At 39.2% G+C, this 19899-nt stretch overlaps 1 protein-coding gene across 2 annotated transcripts in view; it reads left to right on the forward strand.

Annotated features, from left to right (window-relative positions):
- crim1 (cysteine rich transmembrane BMP regulator 1 (chordin-like)) overlaps positions 1-19899 on the forward strand; it is a 163494-nt gene that overhangs the window by 67871 nt on the left and 75724 nt on the right. For both annotated transcript variants that reach the window (XM_052145627.1, XM_052145628.1), the window contains exon 3: positions 19501-19743. In XM_052145627.1, the coding sequence (XP_052001587.1) occupies positions 19501-19743 (243 nt within the window). The remainder of the gene's footprint in view (positions 1-19500; positions 19744-19899) is intronic.

A 19899-nucleotide genomic window follows, 5' to 3' on the forward strand; every position in this document is an offset into this window, starting at 1 on the left:
CTGATGGAAACGCAAATTAGCGTGTCAACATAATATTTTTCCGTTTAACTCTAGCGCATAAACTCTATGGAAACACTCTTTGTCGAGAAAATTGGCATTAATGCAAAAATGTTGTGTCACGTGACCCCAATCATTAGCCTGTGTTAATCATGACGATGGTATACATTCTTGAAAGCCAATTTATTGCACATGATTATGGATTGATCTTAATACCTGCACAGATCCGATGCTGCATTTATGACACTACCAGGTGTGACATCACAAATATCTCATATCATGCACATCGACAAGTGCACAGAGAACAAATAAATGGCCACTCTTTGTGAATAATCACGGTAGCCATCCGTTTATTTATTAAAGTTTATTTTCCACACCATTCAGAATAATAGATGGCAGTCATGGAATTAGCCCTTAAAATATTTAAATATATTAAATCTAATCCTCTTTACTTTGGATTACATTTGCTGAGCTTCTTCAGAAATGTTTAATTTCATTATAATGCTAAAATTAATTTTAGATGACAATCAAGTTAATTTGGTCATTAAAAGTTGCTGGACAAATATGCGGGACATAATGCAGTTGCGATGGCGATGCTTGTTTAAAATAGCCTTTTGAATATCAGGAATGTATCATATAAACCCTGATATTACACCGCATTCATTTTTCTTTAATAGCTGTGCACACCGCATATACACATCGATGGATGGTCCTTATACTAAGACCTAAAGTTTCCCCCACTACTTGGTGCAGGTTGCCAGCTTGAACAGGGATTCATGTTTCGGGCCGGAACCGTTGGCATCCTGTGATAGGTGCAACATCAGGACCAATATTACAGTCCTATCAGAAGGGCAACTTCTCCCTTTTTATTTCAATTCTTCGTCTTCTGATCGCATTTATTTGTGAAATTAAAATGACAGCTAGCTGGCTATTGTCTATGAATTATATCAATTAGTCTCCCCATTTTACCAAAACTTTGGAGGAAAAAACCATTAGGGACATCTGGGAGGCGAAAGGTACACAATTAGCGATAAACACATTTCTGTATGGAAACGGCTTAAGGGCAGATTTCTTTTGCGTTAAACCAATACGTATGCGCTGTGTTAGGTATCACGTCATCACGCACACCGTTTTTATTGATGAAAGGTCATTTGAATGTAAACAGGCAGAAGACAGCAAATTGCGCACAGACACCCACAGATAGTGCAAACACTCCCATTCACGGCCTGTTGTGCTTTGCGCTGGCATGAAAATTGCGCTTAGAATTAGCACTCTTAAATAAAATTGGATATGACGTAACACTGCACTTTGCACACTCATGAAAATAGAGCCCTGAATCCACTCCAAATTTACACACACACACACACACACACACACACAGGAAAACTGAAATAAACGCTGAAATAAAGAGAGTTCAACACTCCTTGAAATTCATCAGTGCCTCACATCTGCACAGCATGCCAAACTCGTCCGTCAGGAAAATACTGCGATCTTATGGGTCTGTGCGTCCTGATGAACTAAAGTAAATAAATAAATAAACAGCAACCTGGGGGTAAAATCATTCTCGCAATGTAGATTACAGGCAGGACTACGGCCGGGAATGAGGCTGCATTATTCATGCAGTCAGAGACAGATTGATACTCACCCTGGCTGGCTACAGGCCAGAGAGCTGCAGATTCCTTTCTGTCTGTCTCTTTTGCTTTCTCCCTTTTCTGTCCCCTCACTCCATCTGTTTTTCTTAGCTTTTTTTGTACATCTATCCAATGGTGAACCATGAGGGAATTTTCCTGTTGAGACTGATGTGTAACTCAACGTTGATCAAACTAAGAAATGATTTTGCATCTTGCATTTTTTTTCATACCCTTATTAAAATAGTCATAATAATGAAAAATGTTTCTCCAGTCATCAACACAACACTTGTCAATATAGTAAATGTATGGAACCAATTATGCAGTGCCATCTGCAGACTATGAACAATATATGCATTTACTGCATAAATAAATGGAAGGCCCTCTTCCATTTAACATGTAATCCATATGTGTTAGAGGATCTCAGTCTCCTCTGGCATTTGAAAAGTGATTAAAACTCACCAGGGCTTGAAGGTAAAAAAAAGTATTTTTACATTAATGCATCTGCATTATGCACTTTCATTGGTAAACCGATTAAAACAACAGTTAATTTGATCTCTTTTGTTGTGACATTCCTTTTAAATAAATTTTTGAAGAGGTACAGCCTTCCTTACATCCTTCCTTGACGGATCGCTGTGCTGCATCTATCAAATTGTATTCTCTGACTCTGTTTAGCTACTATCTCCTACCCCCCACTGAGTCTTTTACTTTTGGCTATCCATATATTAGTCTCGCATTCTCTGTCTCTCTCTCCCCCTCTCTCTCTGTCTCTCCCTTTCTTGCTTGCTATGGTGTGTCAAGTGTCTAACAGACAGCAGTCCATCTGACAGCCAGATGACAGTGTTTGCCGGAGGAGAGCTCAGCATTTGCCTGCAGAACACACGTACGTGCTCTCACAAGCACACTTGACAATACCTGCAAGGCACACGTTTCTCTAAAGAGCTGCTCAGCCATGAATTTGTCACTGACAGTCAAGTACACTGAAATCAAGGGGTTGTTTGTGGGTGAAGAGGACACTTTGGAGAATTTGATAATTTTTTGAAAGCAGTACTCTTTTCTTAGTTGGTTGTTTAGATTCTGCTCTAGTATTCAACTGTTAGGAAATATAAGATTAACCCAATTTTTAATCCAGCCTAACTGTATATACCTCTTGCGGCTGTGACTATCAGTCTGTCGTTGGAGGAGATCTTGCCAAATCTCTTCTCAGTCAGCATTTTACTCTGCAAACTCTGTAGTTGATCTGTTTGGTGCTGTATGGAGAAATAAGCTCTCAACCACTGAGCCACAGAAATGAAGGGGTTCTGAGTCTCACACAGACTTTTTTAAATAAAGACTGCTCCATCATAGTCTAGTCAAGATCTTACTTAGTCAAGAAGAGATCATTTGATAGACATGGAAAGTGACCAACCACAGTTCGCTTATGGAATTGGACTTTTAGGGACAGGTAACTCTGAAATTGAGTTTGTAGGTGTGCTCAAGGATACCTTAAAAAACTCTAAATGTCTTTCAGAGATTCAATGCCACAAACCTCGCAAACTTTGTCAAATCTAGTCAGTAGTTTTTCCTTGAAATCTCTCATTGTAGCAACCTGGCAACTTTTTTTAATTTTCTACTAAGTGTATAAAACAAAACACTATAAATATTCATTCATTCCCATGAAATTTGTCAAATCCAGCCATTAGATTTTCATCTGAAGCACTCAATAGCCGCTTTTCCACTATCAGGCCAGAGCTATCAGCTGGCCAGCCAGGACCAATAGCCTCGGACCTCCAGCCGTGAGACCAAAATCGATCTGCGTTCACACCATCAGGCCAATAGCCCCGCAGTTTTGCCATAAAAATTGCCCTTAATATGCAGCCCTAGTGTCAACGTCACACACCCCGCCCATTTTGTAAGCAAGATGGAAGCTTTGACAACTCACTGTGACTGTAACTGCCATGGTGTCATGAGTGATATCGTCACTAACAGCAGAATGATGTCCCAGCACACCGTCCATGATCTTGAACCATGAAAATGTATTTCTTTGGGCACCGTTTTGTCAGTTGTGTGTTTGAACAGATTTGTGCTGTACCTGCATTTTTATTTTATTTTTCCTGAGCCTGTACCTTTGTGCACTGGATACACAACCTGGCAAGTTCGGCAAAACTCCACCTTTGACATTGAACCCGCCTCCATCTCCAGTTGGCCTTGTCTGGCCCAAGAATAATCTGCGGGCCAAAGGCTATTTTAGTAACCCTGGAAACTTGTGCACTTTGACTCTGGGAAATTGTGTTAAGCCAGTCAGTCTGATTAAACCTTGCCATTTTGAGAAAGCTCTTGTCACACTGTGTGCATTCTACATCAGACGGTCCATGAACAGTCCACTGGTAGTGCATAGGCATGTTGTCTGAGGCTGACACTAAGTGCTTCCAAGTCCCAGCACTGAAGATCCCTGCTGGTAGAGTGGTTTAGCTCCAGGACATTACTAAAACACCTGATTTGGTTAATGGAGTTGTAGCTGTGTACTGTCATAACTAAATCAGGTGCAATGATAATCAGCATCTCAAGAAAAACATCTCATCAGGGGCAGTAAATGAGCCCTACCATAATGCCTCATTGGGTGTTTCTATTTTGTACCCCATCTAGCAAATAATCGAGATTTTGCATTTATTCTAGTTTACAGTGCACTTGAAATCACATGTAGCACTGTTAGCTTTAATAATGAACAAACAAACCAGCCTCTCCGTGGAACTTGGAGCAATCCAGCAAAACTAATAGGCTAATGGAAACGCTGCTCTTTAAGATAGACAGGCTGTTGTTACAGACACAGACGCAGGGCTGGGCTTTATTGCACAGCGGTGGCTGGATTGTCACAGAATGGGGCATGTATAGGGGTGAGGAGCCACGCCTGGCAGCACTCTCCTCCCCTCCTGTATGCATTTTTCCTCTGCACCGTCTGTTCCAAAACAGGATCTGCATTCACAGTCATCTTTTTCAAATTTAAAGCAGCTTTTTCTACTAGACAAACTATACATACTGTACTTTTTGGTAAAATGTATGGTTTGCACTTTTTTCAAAGTACCTTGATGAAAAAAGCAGCTTAAACCATCCTAAGCTGGTTTTCTGATGATTTAGTTGGTCTCCCAGCCTGGCCAAGCTGGCCTTCATCTGGTTTAGCAGGATTTCCAGCTTGGCCAAGTGTTTTTTTTTTTTTTGGTCTAGCTGGTCTCCCAGCGTTGCCAAGCTAGTTTTCAGCTGGTCACCCAATCTAGCCAAACTGTTTTTCAGATGGTATAGTTGGTCTCTCAGCCTGGCAAAACTGGTCTTCAGATGGTCTCCCAGCCTTGCCAAGCTGGTTTTCTTATGGTCTAGCTGGTTTCCCAGCCTGGCCAAGCTGGTCTAGCTGATCTCCCAGACTGGCTGAGCTGTTTTGCAGGTGGTCTAGCTGGTATCCCAGCCTGACCAAGTTTGTCTTTTCTGGTCTAGCTGGTTTTCCAAAAAAAAAAAAAAAATTTTTTTTATTTGGTCTAGCTGATCTCCGACACTGTCTGACCTGGTTTGCAGATGGTTTAGCTAGTCTCCCAGCCTGACCAAGATGGTTTTCAACTTGTCTCCCAACTTTAATAAACAGTTTTTAGCTGGTCTAACTGGTCTCCCATCCCAGGTTACAGATGGTCTAGTTGGTCTGAAAGCATGGCCAAGCTGGTCTTCATCTGGTCTAGCTGGTTTTCCAGCCTAGCCAAGTGTTTTTTTTTCTTCTTTGGTCTAGCTGGTCTCCCAGCCTGGCCAAGCTGGTCTTCATCTGGTCTAGTTAGTTTTCCATCCTGGCTAAGCTGGTCTTCAGCTGGTTTAGCTGATCTCCCAGACTGGCCGAGCTTGTTTTGCAGATGGTCTAGCTAATTTCCCAGCCTGACCAAGTTGGTTTTCTGCTGGTCTCCCTGTCTGGCTAAGCTGTTTTTTGGCTGGTCTAGCTGGTCTCCCTGCCTGGTTTTCAGATGGTCTAGATGGTCTGCAAGCCTAGCCAAGGTTGTTTTCAGCTGATCTCCCAGTCTGGCCAAACAGTTTTTTCAGATGCCTAGCTGATTTCCCAGCTTGGCAAAACTGGTGTTCAGCCGGTTGCACTAGTTGGCCAGGTTGTCTCCCAACCTGAGCAGTGCCCAAACCCCCTAAATTAAAAAAATAAATAAAAATAGCAAATGACCAGCATGACAAAGTTGTAAAACCAGCTTAGTCTGTTTTTTCAGCATTGTATGTGCCCCAAGGAGCAGGTAAGTACTTAAAAGAAAATGCCAATAATCCCTTCAATAGCAGCAAGCTGAAAAGATTTACCGTTAGTGGACTGTAATGTTGAGCATATTGTCTGGTAAAGAAGCCTGCATTGTGAGAGAGAAGCAGGCAGTGGGTCAGTGTTTGTGTTGTTTAATGGCAAGTAAACTGCTCAATGGGGTGTGTGGCTTACACAGCGATGGCAAGTTATCTGGCTGTAAAACCGCTCCCTGAACTCCCCTCAATTTCTTCTCAAAACTCTGTCTCGTTTTCTCATCTTCAGCTCAAGCAAACTGTCTTTCAACTAACCCTAGAGGAACCAAACAATAGCCTTTAAACAGGGTACAAAATAACTTAGCGGAGGGTCAGACAGTCATTCTTACATTTAAACCATTCATTATTTTGCAATTCCCAAAAACTGTTTACTGGCATTTGGAGTGTTTATTTTGGAGCCGTCTTGTCACTGTTAATTATGGTGATGATTATAAAGGCAAAGTCTCCTTGAGAGCAGCACATTTTTGAATTACTATTGCATTTTAAATCATCTAACAATGCCACTGCTGCAAACATCAAAACATACTTGTAATGTTAAGCTGTGTTAGAAATTAACAAACACTGAATCACTGTTGACTCTTTCCATGTTTGCTATGAATCCGTGGAGAATTCATCTCTTTCTCTTGTCAAGTGACCCTTTTTATCTTGACTACCGTAATTTCCGGACTATAAGCCGCAACTTTTTTCCCACGCTTTGAACCTCGCGGCTTATACAATGACGCGGCTAATATATGGATTTTTCCCGCTTTCAAATTTTATATAAAAAAAAAAAAACATTCTGTGACGTGCTCAGTTTTTTGGCGGCATGAAGCTTTCATTAGTCCAATGAAATTGCCGAACGGGTTAAGGTCAAAACAACTTTTTTTGTTTACTGTTTAGATTAAATCGATTGCGCTCAAACTTCCCATCATTCTGATTACGATAGTAATTTTGTCACCCTCACCATGGCAAAGACATGGAGAAACGCATATTATGCTGCTTTCAAGTTGAAGGCGATTGATCTGGCTGTTGGAAAAGGAAATAGAGCTGCTGCACGGGAGCTTGGTCTTAATGAGTCGATGATAAGACGTTGGAAACAGCAGCGTGAGGAATTGACTCAGTGCAAAAAGACAACTAAATCTGAGGCTATTCAACTCCGAAACCGAAGGAGATGACTTCAGTGGTTTCAGTGCACAGGACGAGGAAGATAGTGACCAATGACTTTCTTGGTAGGCTACTGTTTACTGCAAATGTTTTATTACAAGCTGTGTGTGGCAGCGGGGGCATGGTCAAGCGCCCGTCCGGGAGAGAAAAGCTGTAAGGGCGCTTACACCGGCGCTAAATTATGTCTAACACCGGTGTCTAATTTCAAGTGCCCTGCTTCACGTGTCCTTCTTGGGAAAACTGTCACACGGGCACCAGTGTGACAGTTTTCAGCAGGGCACTTGACGTTCCAGGTAAGGCTTTTAATGGCCACAGCAATGTTTACAATCAATTTTATAAAGTTTCTCAATTCTTCTATGTGCCAACACTAGACTGACGTGTGTCACTCTCTCAGCTCTGTGGCTGCTGCCTTTTATGCCGCTCTCCCCATGCTTACTGAAATTAGACACCGGTGTTACACATAATTTAGCTCAGGTGTAAGCGCCTTACCGCTTTTCTCTCGGACGGGCGCTTCACAACGCCCGCTGCCACACCGTGTTTCGTATTTATTTTTGTTACAAGCCGTGTTTCGTTAAAGCCTATTTATTTTTGTTACAAGCCGTGTTTCGTTAAAGCCTGTTTTGTTTTTGTTACAAGCCGTGTTTCGTTAAAGCCTGAGTAAAGTTCATTTGTTTCAATGTACCGGTAGGCACCTGCGGCTTATAGACAGGTGCGGCTTATTTATGTTCAAAATAATATTTTATTTAAAAATCAGTGGGTGCGGCTTATATTCAGGTGCGCTCAATAGTCCGGAAATTACGGTAATGTTTTAAGCAGGACTCTGGATGAAGGATTGAGATGTTGTTCACCTCAGCATGTGAGGGCTCTCCAAACACATTTGAAATCGGTTGCCAAAGAAATCAGAGACGGGGAAAAAGTGTTGCCATGTCCATATGGAAGCTTGATGATGATGATGATGATGTACAAACATCACCTCTGAGAATGCAATCATTTATACAGCAAATGTGGACTGTGACATTATCGTGCATGTGCACTGGTGAATGCACTCTCTTCAATCACCTTCTAAGCTGGCCATATACATGCCACTCATGTGGACCATTAACCCTCTGGGGTCTGAGGGTGTTTTGAGCCTTGAAGAAGTTCTGACATGCCTTGACATTTGTGCTTTTTTCAGTTGCTTAAAAACATATTAATGGCTAAAGTCTGATAAAACTGTATTCAGCACAAACTGGGCTACAATAATATGTGAGCAATATGTGTGTGTACATGTTTGTATTTTTGAGAAAATAACATTTATGCATGGTTTTTGAAAAAACAAAATGTTTAAGTCATTGAAATAAGGCCATATAACACATACTAAACATTTATCCACAAGCCTTTTGAGAATTGGATCTTGTAGCCTATAGAGTTTTTGCTACAAAATGATGTGAAAACCATCCTGATCACTCATTCATACAAAACAACAATTTAAGACAATTTTAGTGTTGAAAGGTAATATGCGAGGAGGCATGAACGATCATGAATATTGAGGTAATTTACACCCGAAGAGACAAAAGACCCCTCCCCTGAGCCTATCAATAAGGGTTGTGACAGAAAGAGAATGAATGTGAGGAGACTTAATGATCCAAATCAAGTTTTAAGTTAAAAGTAGTAATCTGACTATACATTTTCTTTACATAAAGACTTAATTTTATACCTACACTACCGTTTAAAAGAAGTCTCTTCTGCTCACCAAGATTGCATTTATTTGATCCAAAATACAGTAAAAAATTGTGTGAACTCATTTTACAATTTAAAAGAACAGTTTTCTATTTTAATATATTGTAAAATGCAATTTGTGATCAAAGCTGAATTTTCTTTCATTACTGCAATCTTCAGTGTCACATGATCCTTCAGAAATCATTATAATATGCTGATTTTCTAATATGGACATATTTAAAGTGCATTTTATTAATTTAACCTGAACAGATATTTGCAAGCACAAGCTTTGTTGATGATAATGAGGCAGCATAAACACTAGTTAAAATATAATCTAAACATTCATATAATTTGATATCATATTACATACCATATTTATATTATACAGAGTTGTTTTAGAGTTGCCACAGTATGCAATAGACTGTCATGTCTTAAGATCAATATTAGGTCAAAAATGGCAAAAAAGAAACTGCTTTCTCTAGAAACTCATCAGCCAATCATTGTTTAGAGGAATGAAGGCTATACAATGCTTGAAATCTGAAGATTTCATACAAAGCTGAACACTAGAGTCTTCAAAGACAAAGGACAACTGACTCTAACAAGGACAGAAAGAGATGTGGAAGGCCAGATGTACAGCTAAACAAGAGGATAAGTTCATCAGAGTCTCTAGTTTGAGAAATAGATGCCTCACATGTCCTCAGCTGACAGCTTCATTGAATTCTACCCGCTCAACACCAGTTTCATGTTCAACAGTAAAGAGAAGTCTCAGTGGTGCAGGCCTTATGGGATGAATTGCAAAGAAAAAGACACTTTTGAAACAAAAAAAGGTTAGACAGCAAAAAACACAGGCATTGGACAACAGATAATTGGAAAGAGTGTTATGGATCTTAACCCCATTGAGGTTTTGTGGGATCAGCTAGACTGTAAGGTACGTGAGAAGTGTCCGACAAGACAGTCACATCTATGGCAAGTGCTACAGGAAGTGTGGGGTGAAATGTCACCTGAGTATCTGGACAAACATTATGAAAACCTTTAAGTAGTTTAAGATTTTCTTTCAAATTGTAATAGTCATTTTCAAGTTATTAATGTCCTGGCTATACATTGTGATCAATTGAAAGCCACTTAAGTGAATAAAAGTAACAATTTCTTTTCATAAGAGCAAAATCTGTAAATTATTCCAAACTTTTGGCTGCCAGTGTATTTCATTTATTTATTTAATATACATAAATTGTTAAATAAATGGGGAAAAGAACATTTCATAATCTGAACGTTAACGTCTCCGCTCATCTCACCCATTCTCTGAAGGGTTTAAAGTGGCTGACTGCATGCCACTGACAATCTGTTATTTTATTGGAATGTAAATCATGTATTTGATTGCAATTCATAAACTTGTTACTGTGCAATTGCCAATTATAAAGTAAATATTATATTTTCTAGCCAAAGTTAATTTTATGCTCTCATTTGGCACTTAGCGAGTGATAATTTTACATTTTTAGTGAAAGGTATCGCATTGAAGCATCTCGCAGGCGAACAATACAGATTCTGCCCAGTGTTGTGCTTTAACTGCACACTGTGTACAGATGTGCATTAGTTCTTTCAGAGCTGCTTCCATCAGAGCGAGAAAAACACAAAGCATCTCAAATCATTCCTCACTCATGTTTGCCGTAGACTGAGAAAACTGATCTCTCACCTTCCTTATTTACATTTCATCAAACCTCTCACTGTCGTTTTGCATTTAAATGGATCGCTGACATGGGAGAAGGGAAAATTAGAGTTTGACTAATGTAATAAATTAATTTGTATATTATCAAAAGAGCCGCTTTCATGGTTTTAAGCACCATGACGGAACTTGACTTTTCAGTTGAAATAAAGAAAAAGATAAAAGTAGCAAAGTGAAAGAATAGATTTTACTGTAAAAGTAGCCGATAAATGATCGCTATTGATTGTAAAAAAAAAAAAATTATAGAAAAGACCCCAAAATTTGCTGAAGCTAACGGTTTCCCAAATTATGCCACTTAATTATACATTTATTTAACAGATATATTTCTGGTTCAATATAGTGTTTATAACCACTATGAATCGAAACACCTGTTCACTTATTTGGACTACTTGGGTGAATAAAACTGGACCCGTTGAAGCTCAAGGACATAATCCTTTCTGAATTGCATGCTGTTTTATTGTAGGAGCCGTCTGTTTGTTTACCTGCAGTTTATTGGGTTTTATTTATTCTCCAAGGTCTTTTACTCTCTCTGTCTGTCTCTTTCTCCCTTGTCTCTGTGGCCACATAGGACTGTACAGCCTCACTGGCTCTGTGGCATATCAAGTGATGACTCTACAGTGCCAACCTATTGCTCTCAGTCGGAGCCCTGTATCTGTCAATGACTGCTGATTTGATTAAATGCTTTTCTACAGGCAATAATTATGCATGGTTGGTCTTTTCTTTGGTCAAAATATAAGTCTAGGTTTTCAAAAGCAAATTTATTGCATGATAATCAACTTCTGAGCATCCTTTACCAAAAATGTTCTCTTTGACATAAACTGCATAGATTGGGGTGTGTCATTAAGCTAGTTGTTGGATGACTAGATGTTTAGTAAGGTTGACTGGTTTATATACTATATTTTATATATATATTTTACATTTACATTTATGCATTTGGCAGACGCTTTTATCCAAAGTGACTTACAGTGCACTTATTACAGGGACAATCCCCCCAGAGCAACCTGGATTTAAGTGCCTTGCTCAAGGACACAATGGTGGTTGCCGTGGGGATCGAACCAGCGACCCTCTGAACAGTTCTGTGCTTTAGGCCACTACGCCGCCACCACTCGTGTGTGTGTGTGTGTGTGTGTGTGTGTGTGTGTGTGTGTGTGTGTGTGTGTGTGTGTGTGTGTGTGTGTGTGTGTGTGTGTGTGTGTGTGTGTGTGTGTGTGTGTGTGTGTGTGTGTGTGTGTGTGTGTGTGTGTGTGTGTGTGTGTATATATATATATATATATAGCTTGGAATATCCTGTCTGCCAACTACCAAATAAAAGTGTATCCAGGTGTATCTAGGCGAATTGGTGCTGTTTTGAAGGCAAAGGTGTTCACACCAAATATTGATTTAGCTTTTTTTATGTTTACTGGACTTTGGATGAGGTTTATTGATAAATGAAACTGAAAAACTCTATATGTCATTATTTTTGATGACATCCTCACTATGCAACATTTTTCCCAAGTGCCTAAAACTTCTGCACAGTACTATATATGTAAGCAATATCACACGAGCAAGAGTGCGATATGTCCCTACATCAGCACTGCTGTGATTTGGCCGCAGGCCGAGTGCCGTTGGTAATTACAGCAGTGCTGATGTAGGGCCATATAGCAGGATTGTGAGTGTGATGTTGCTTATATTCAACAGTTCAATGAACAAGAACATTTAAAAAAAATTTGGAAAAACTGAGTACGGTCATAAAAGCGCATTTGTGCATGGAACTACTTTCTTACGTGACGGATCAGAATCTGCCGTTGCTGGTTCAAAACAAATGATACGTCCAAGCCTCCTTTAGTAATTCAAAATGTTCACATCAGAAATAGTATCACTGATTGTGCTGTATCTATCAAGTCATTGGATAACCAAGAACAGACATGTGTGTGTGTGTGTGTGTGTGTGTGGAGAGAGAGAGAGAGAGAGAGAGAGAGAGCATGTGCGATCGCCTGTTGCCACACCCAATCAGAGATGCATACAGCTTTCTGAAGGTCAGCTTTCTCAGTGGAATATAGATGTCCAAGCGGAGTATTCCTCTCTATTTCGGGGTAGCCGGTGCGCAAATGTCATTCACTATAGAAACAGCGATGTCCTCCGCCATTTTAAACAGTATGTATCCAATGTGGAAACTCACAGAGCGCTGTTCTATGTAAACAGTGACTAACAGATTAACTTTACATCACTAACTTGCACATATTACACACAATAATAATCTTTTGCACCCACCTGCTGGCTAACATATGTAATTTCAAAAATAAACACAGTAACTCCTAACACATATGCACTATGCTTACACTTTAGTTTAGAACAGCACGAACACAAGCGGAGTGATACACACAGTGACGCATCTGAGTGCTGATGCTGTCAGACCATCAGTGCTCATGGAACGTCTCTCGTCCAGTCAGATTCGAGGACCGGAACTAACTGTGGTTTATGTATGTATATATATGTATATGTGTGTGTGTAGATACACCGATGAGCCAAAACAATATATATGCTGTTGGTATTTCTTTCTTGAATACTGTATCACTTAAGGACTGACTACTCAATTTTGAAAATATGTATTTTCCACATTGCTAGTGTAGATTACCTGCTTGTATCAAAACAGGCATTAGCATCCTATTGTGTGGTCACACATTGTGTCGTTTTTCTAGACTTCATTAGTGTGAGTGGCCAGAGACAGTGTTCTGTCGCATCTCTCAGGAGGTGAAGGCAGAAAAGCCCAGGGGTCGAGGTTGCTCCCAGATTGAATTTATATGTAACAATCTGTTTCCATCTCTGCAGCAGATGCCTGGCAACAACATCCATGTGATCAGTGCTAAACAGCTGTCATTGTCAAAAGAGAAATCACGGCAAAGGCTGAAAAAGTCCTGCCATATGAATGTCAAAATGTTTTTGCAGTATTCTCTTAGTACTAGGACTCTCAATTGAATGCGTTAGTTTAGTTCAATTAATGATAACAATAATGTGATAAAACAATAACTTGATTTAATAACAATAGCACATTTATTCATATCATTGGATGTAATAAACCACACTCACCAAGAATAGTCAGCACAGTATTAGTAAGGGGGTGTTTACATAGGGCGTGTTTTTGTGTTAAACGGTGACATGGTATGCAGCAGAATGAATCTTGATGTTTTTTTCTGTTCAACCACTCTTAATTTGACAGCATATTAACATGTGATGTAAGTAACAGCAAGACGTGATGCATTGGCCAAAATACATTTCTCTAACACGTGTACATAGACCAAGAATTTAAAAATTGTTCAGACAGAATGCGAGAACGGCTTGGCCTGAAAGTCTACATTGACAAACTACACTCACCTAAAGGATTATTAGGAACACCCATTCAATTTCTCATTAACGCAATTATCTAATCAACCAATCACATGGCAGTTGCTTCAATGCATTTAGGGGTGTGGTCCTGGTCAAGACAATCTCCTGAACTCCAAACTGAATGTCAGAATGGGAAAGAAAGGTGATTTAAGCAATTTTGAGCATGGCATGGTTGAGTATTTCACAATCTGCTCAGTTACTGGGATTTTCATGCACAACCATTTCTAGGGTTTACAAAGAATGGTGTGAAAAGGGAAAAACATCCAGTATGCGGCAGTCCTGTGGGCGAAAATGCCTTGTTGATGCTAGAGGTCAGAGGAGAATGGGCCGACTGATTCAAGCTGATAGAAGAGCAACTTTGACTGAAATAACCACTCATTACAACCGAGGTATGCAGCAAAGCATTTGTGAAGCCACAACACGCACAACCTTGAGGCAGATGGGCTTCAACAGCAGAAGACCCCACCGGGTACCACTCACCTCCACTACAAATAGGAAAAAGAGGCTAAAATTTGCAAGAGCTCACCAAAATTGGACAGTTGAAGACTGGAAAAATGTTGCCTGGTCTGATGAGTCTCGATTTCTGTTGAGACATTCAGATGGTAGAGTCAGAATTTGGCATAAACAGAATGAGAACATGGATCCATCATGCCTTGTTACCACTGTGCAGGCTGGTGGTGGTGGTGTAATGGTGTGGGGGATGTTTTCTTGGCACACTTTAGGCCCCTTAGTGCCAATTGGGCATCGTTTAAATGCAACGGCCTACCTGAGCATTGTTTCTGACCATGTCCATCCCTTTATGGCCACCATGTACCCATCCTCTGATGGCTACTTCCAGCAGGATAATGCACCATGTCACAAAGCTCAAATCATTTCAAATTGGTTTCTTGAACATGACAATGAGTTCACTGTACTAAAATGGCCCCCACAGTCACCAGATCTCAACCCAATAGAGCATCTTTGGGATGTGGTGGAAGGGAGCTTCGTGCCCTGGATGTGCATCCCACAAATCTCCATCAACTGCAAGATGCTATCCTATCAATATGGGCCGACATTTCTAAAGAATGCTTTCAGCACCTTGTTAAATCAATGCCACGTAGAATTAAGGCAGTTCTGAAGGCGAAAGGGGGTCAAACACAGTATTAGTATGGTGTTCCTAATAATCCTTTAGGTGAGTGTAAATTGCTAATTGTATTGTTGTGGACTGCAGGCCAGAAATAGGCTTCTGTTAATTTATATGGAATTAAAACTAATAATATGGTATAGTGTAAGCCACTTTTTGTAATGTTTATTAAATGTTTTACTCACCTGCCAGAATAATATAATGTTTGAATTATCTTTATTTGGAGGCTTTTCTTGGCAAATATTGATGTATGAGTTTAATTTTGATTAATTTACTTTTGAAACAAGTGGCATTACTAATTATTACTTATATTCTTATATGCTTGCAGGGCACATAACTGAGAGGAAAGCCAGTCAGGGCCTTTAACACAATGTTGTTGGGGTTCAAATATTCCCATATGCGACTTGTAAAATGTTTAGAAGCTCTTGAGGCTCAGTGTTTTTATGTGCTTCAAGCATTAGAACAAATTAAAAGATGTTTATCTACAGAAGTGCACTCTTGAGAAAGAAAACACACATAACAAAGCTGAAGGATAGATTTGGTGATGTGTTGGGGATTGTCGTATATTATGAGAGTACTGAGATGGTTTTAGCAGCGGGAAAAGACAGATGATGAAGGGGGTGGAAGAGCTTTCAATGATGTTGTTTTCTCAGAAAAGGTTTAAATGGTAACTTGGGGACCCATATGAACTTGAAATGAACTCAATTTGATCTGCTATGACCCCTGACAGTATTGAATTGTAATTGGTTGGAGGGTGAAATAAAAGTATTATTTTTAAGTAAACCCACAAATTTGAGGTCCCTTGCTTATTCACTGCAAGAAGGAGTTTCTTGTCTTATTTTCACCTAATAAGTGAAATGAGTCCTAATATTTATCACAGTTTTGCTTTTACCTTTGTATTTTGTTTGGAGGGTGTTTAGATATAGAAAACAAGATAAAGATATAATTGAAATTGAAATTGACTTTTTTTTCGCCATGTTGGCTAACCTAAGCCAATGAATGCCACATACATTTTTTAATTTCCTTAATAAGTGAGCCATACATTGGTTAAGTTTCTCGAAAATTGTAAAAATTGTGTCTCTGTGGCTCTATGACAATTCCTGTTTGTTTCAAGAGATTCGCTTAGACCCGCCCCATCAATTTTGATCCAATGGCATGAGTTGGGGGCAGGACAATCTGACTGTTTGAACAACAGCAGACGAGGGGCGTATTCGGAAAGCTGTTCCGTTTGTTGGCGCTAGTGTTGCAGAATTCACATACTTCAGCTTTAAAGGTGCACTCAGTAACTTTTGTTTTTGTGTCATCTTGTTCTTATACTGACACTTAGTGGATTGGATGCAGAATCATTTAAATGCAATAGTTTTACCTTAAAAAAATGTATACCTTAAATGCACTTTTGATAAAGCATAAATGTAAATGTAAATTTAACAAGTTTCATTTGCTTAAGTAATTGGCATGTCTATCGCTGCAAGGTGTTGTGATAATCTGTCTCATTATACTATATGACTATGTTACATGTTGTCCCATTTGATCCTTCTCCATGTTACTTATTCTCTCTTGTCTCATTTCCACCCATTATATCTCCATACATTACATTAAGTCATTTCACATTCAAGTGGCATTTGCCTGCAAACGAAAATAATGTTTTCATAATTGTCCATAAATCCTGGGCGAGAAGAAAAAGCCCAAGCTCTTGTATAATGACACATAAATACAGCGCTTAAATATGAGGAGCTTTAAGAAGGTGACTAACTTCACTGCTCTTCTTGGGTATTTGTAAGCTTTTTGCTCACTTCTTCTCTCTATCATTTGAGGTAATTACACCCTCTCTCTCAAAAAGGAGCATCACAATGGAGGACACTTCTCTCCTAACACATAAAAAGGCACAAATAGGCCATAGTGTCTTTGTAAGACAAGCTTTTCATACATTGGATATGATTTTGCTACATGATCAAACAAAAAGCTGAACAATGTTTTTAATGACTTGACAACATCTCCTGTAATAAGTTTAGCGATATAATAAATCATTGTCAAAGTAATGCTTACAAAGTGTGTACTGTAAACTCAGACAACGTCAGTGATTTTGCCCAGCTGTGCTTTTTTCCCTCTAATTCATCAATTCGGAAGAATCGTTTGGCCATTATATACTTTGTTTTTTCTACAGGAAACGGACTCTTAATGCTTAAAGGAATAGTTTAACTAAAAATGAAAATTCTGTGGCTGGCGGTTAGGTCGCTAGTGGTGCGTATGGAGAGTCTAAACTGCACTGTTTCTTTACAATTAATATTATTATTAAAATATTAAGATCACGTGAGCTCTACCATCTTCTCTCGTATTTGCTTTCGCTCCCGAAAGTCGCTCTTCATTTGCATAAAGTAAAAAAATTCTCAACTTTGTCGCATCGCTGGACACGCCCACATTCAGTCGCCAACGGTCACCGTCGCTGGTGTTGCCGGAAGTCGTCAGCTTTCAGTGAAAATTAATGAGATGAGGTTGTTTTGTTGCTGGCAGTGTGAACGCTGCTTTAGACAGGATGCTAGGGACTGACAGCCTTAGTTCACTTTTATTGTATGAAAAAAAACAGAGAACACATTCTTCTCATTTTAGGGTGAACTATTCCTTTTATGGAGTACATTTCCTGTAGAAAAACGTACATATAACATTTCAAGGATAAAACATAAGATAATTAGGGATGCACCGATGTATCGGCCAAGCATCAGTATCGGCACGTGTGGTTTGTTTTCAAATAAGTGCAAGAAACTGTCAGTTGTGTGGGAGTATTTTACTGTCTGGTCTGTGATATAGTGAAAAATTCAGCTGTATAGCAGACTAAAAAGGCTCATGAAAAAGTAATTTTTCACAAAAAGAGTGAAATGTTATTTGTTATATGAAAGAAGGTTATATTAAACGTTGTTTCATAAATTTGTATGGTTTAATTTGTGCTCATTCAAAGATAGTGTGACGCAGGGCTGAAAGATTTAAAAACAGCTCATTTATTGTTTATAATGAAGATTTCTTTGTTTCACCTGCACAAAAGGGGGATTAAATAACAGCAAAAACTAAATAAACAAAACAAAAAATCTGTATCGGCCAAATTGTTATTTTAAACATTGGTATTGGTTTCGGCCCAGAATTTCACAATTGGTGCATTCCTAAAGATAATTTAACCAAAAATGTAAATACTGACTCTCTCGAAACATGTTTTTTATTTTTTTCATGGAACATAATACAAATAATTTAGCAAAATGTCCATGCTGCTCTTTCCATACAATGAAAGTGGAAGCGAAAAGTCACTGTCAAGATCCAAAAGGACCATTAAAGAACCAAGAATGTATCCTAAAAGTAGTCCATATTATCCATAGTACATTCTACTTAATATGTTTTGTGTTCCAAATGAGAGCACATACCTAGTTTAATGTAGCATAATCTTTTTTGGGTGAACTGACATATGCCCCAGATTTGCCTACTGTTAACATACAAGAGTGGCTGTGGCTGTATTAATATTGCCACTTGTGTTTTAACATGAAGCACCATGCCTACAGCTGTTACAAAGCCCCTATGCCAAATGTGTAATCAGACTGCACATATGAAACAGGAGCATTACAGCTCACCAGCCGCGTCTCTCCCGCTGACATTTGTCGTTTATTCACATTCACATCAGCATGATGTTTCTTTTCTGTGGCTCTTTTTTATGTCTCTCCCATACACCTTTTCAATTTCTCAGCCTTCATCCTTTGTTCGGTTGTTGTTCTCTTGTAAAGGACAAACTAAAGACAGTCATGCCTTGAATGAAGGAAGGTCAAATTGAGTGTTTATAAAAAGCTGGACTTCAATATTCTGTTTAAAATAAGCAAGTGTGGTGGCCCCTCATGGTTTCTCTTTATTTGTTAGAGCAAAATGTCAGTCTGTGCTACTTTTAGAATATTGGTTAATGTCTTACATTACCGGGAAGAAGCTGAGAGGAGTATGAGTGTACCTGTATAGGGAAGAGAATTTTAAGTAATGTAGTGATTCTGTTAGTGAATTAAAAACTGGGTTTTGAATTTGTAGCATTAAAAACACATCATACAAACAAATAAGTGATTACTGATTTAAGTCGCACAAGCCTTTAGTACACATGACAAAGGTTTTCTGTTTATTTTGAGTTTGACATGACGAAAGAAATCACGAATGTATCTCGGGCTTATTCAGTCTGTGAGTGAGTCATTGGCTGACTCAAGCTAATTACAACCTCATAGCTCATTTTTAGTCTTTATTATAAATTATCTCATTTATAAGAGTTATTTGTCCGAGATTGGACTACATTTCTTGCACTAAATTGCAGTGCAGTTAACACCGTCAGAGTATTTAGAAGAACCATGAACAGCACCAAATACCATGTAAATAATTTGTTTACAGTATTTTTTTTTTTTTAAATGGAAACGTTTCTGAATGAGAACCGGTTCTCAGTTTGTTCCCAACCCTATATATGCATTTGTAAAGAATAACTATTCATGGATGTCAAAAACGTATGTTTTTTTTCTTTGTAGAGGAACGACCGGACTGTTCCAGGGCGAGGTGTGAGGTGCAGTTTTCTCCGCGCTGTCCTGAAGACTCCACATTAATTGAGGGCTACGCTCCACCGGGGGAATGTTGTCCCCTGCCCAGCCGCTGTGTGTGCAGCCCAGCCGGGTGTCTAAGGAAAGTTTGCCAGCCTGGACACCTCAACATCTTAGTATCCAAGAGCTCAGGCAAACCCGGCGAGTGCTGCGACCTCTACGAATGCAAGCCAGGTAACCGTGAGATGAACAAGTCCAATATAAAGTATCGAGCTATGTGTGAATGAAAATAACATATGATTTTACTATGTTCGGTTAGGTGTAAGGCCAAGGTTGACAAGGTTCTTATCAACCTATTACTCTCTTCTGATCTTAAGGGGATTTAATATA

Source organism: Xyrauchen texanus, chromosome 16 (genome assembly GCF_025860055.1).
Source record: "Xyrauchen texanus isolate HMW12.3.18 chromosome 16, RBS_HiC_50CHRs, whole genome shotgun sequence".
NCBI lineage: Eukaryota > Metazoa > Chordata > Actinopteri > Cypriniformes > Catostomidae > Xyrauchen > Xyrauchen texanus.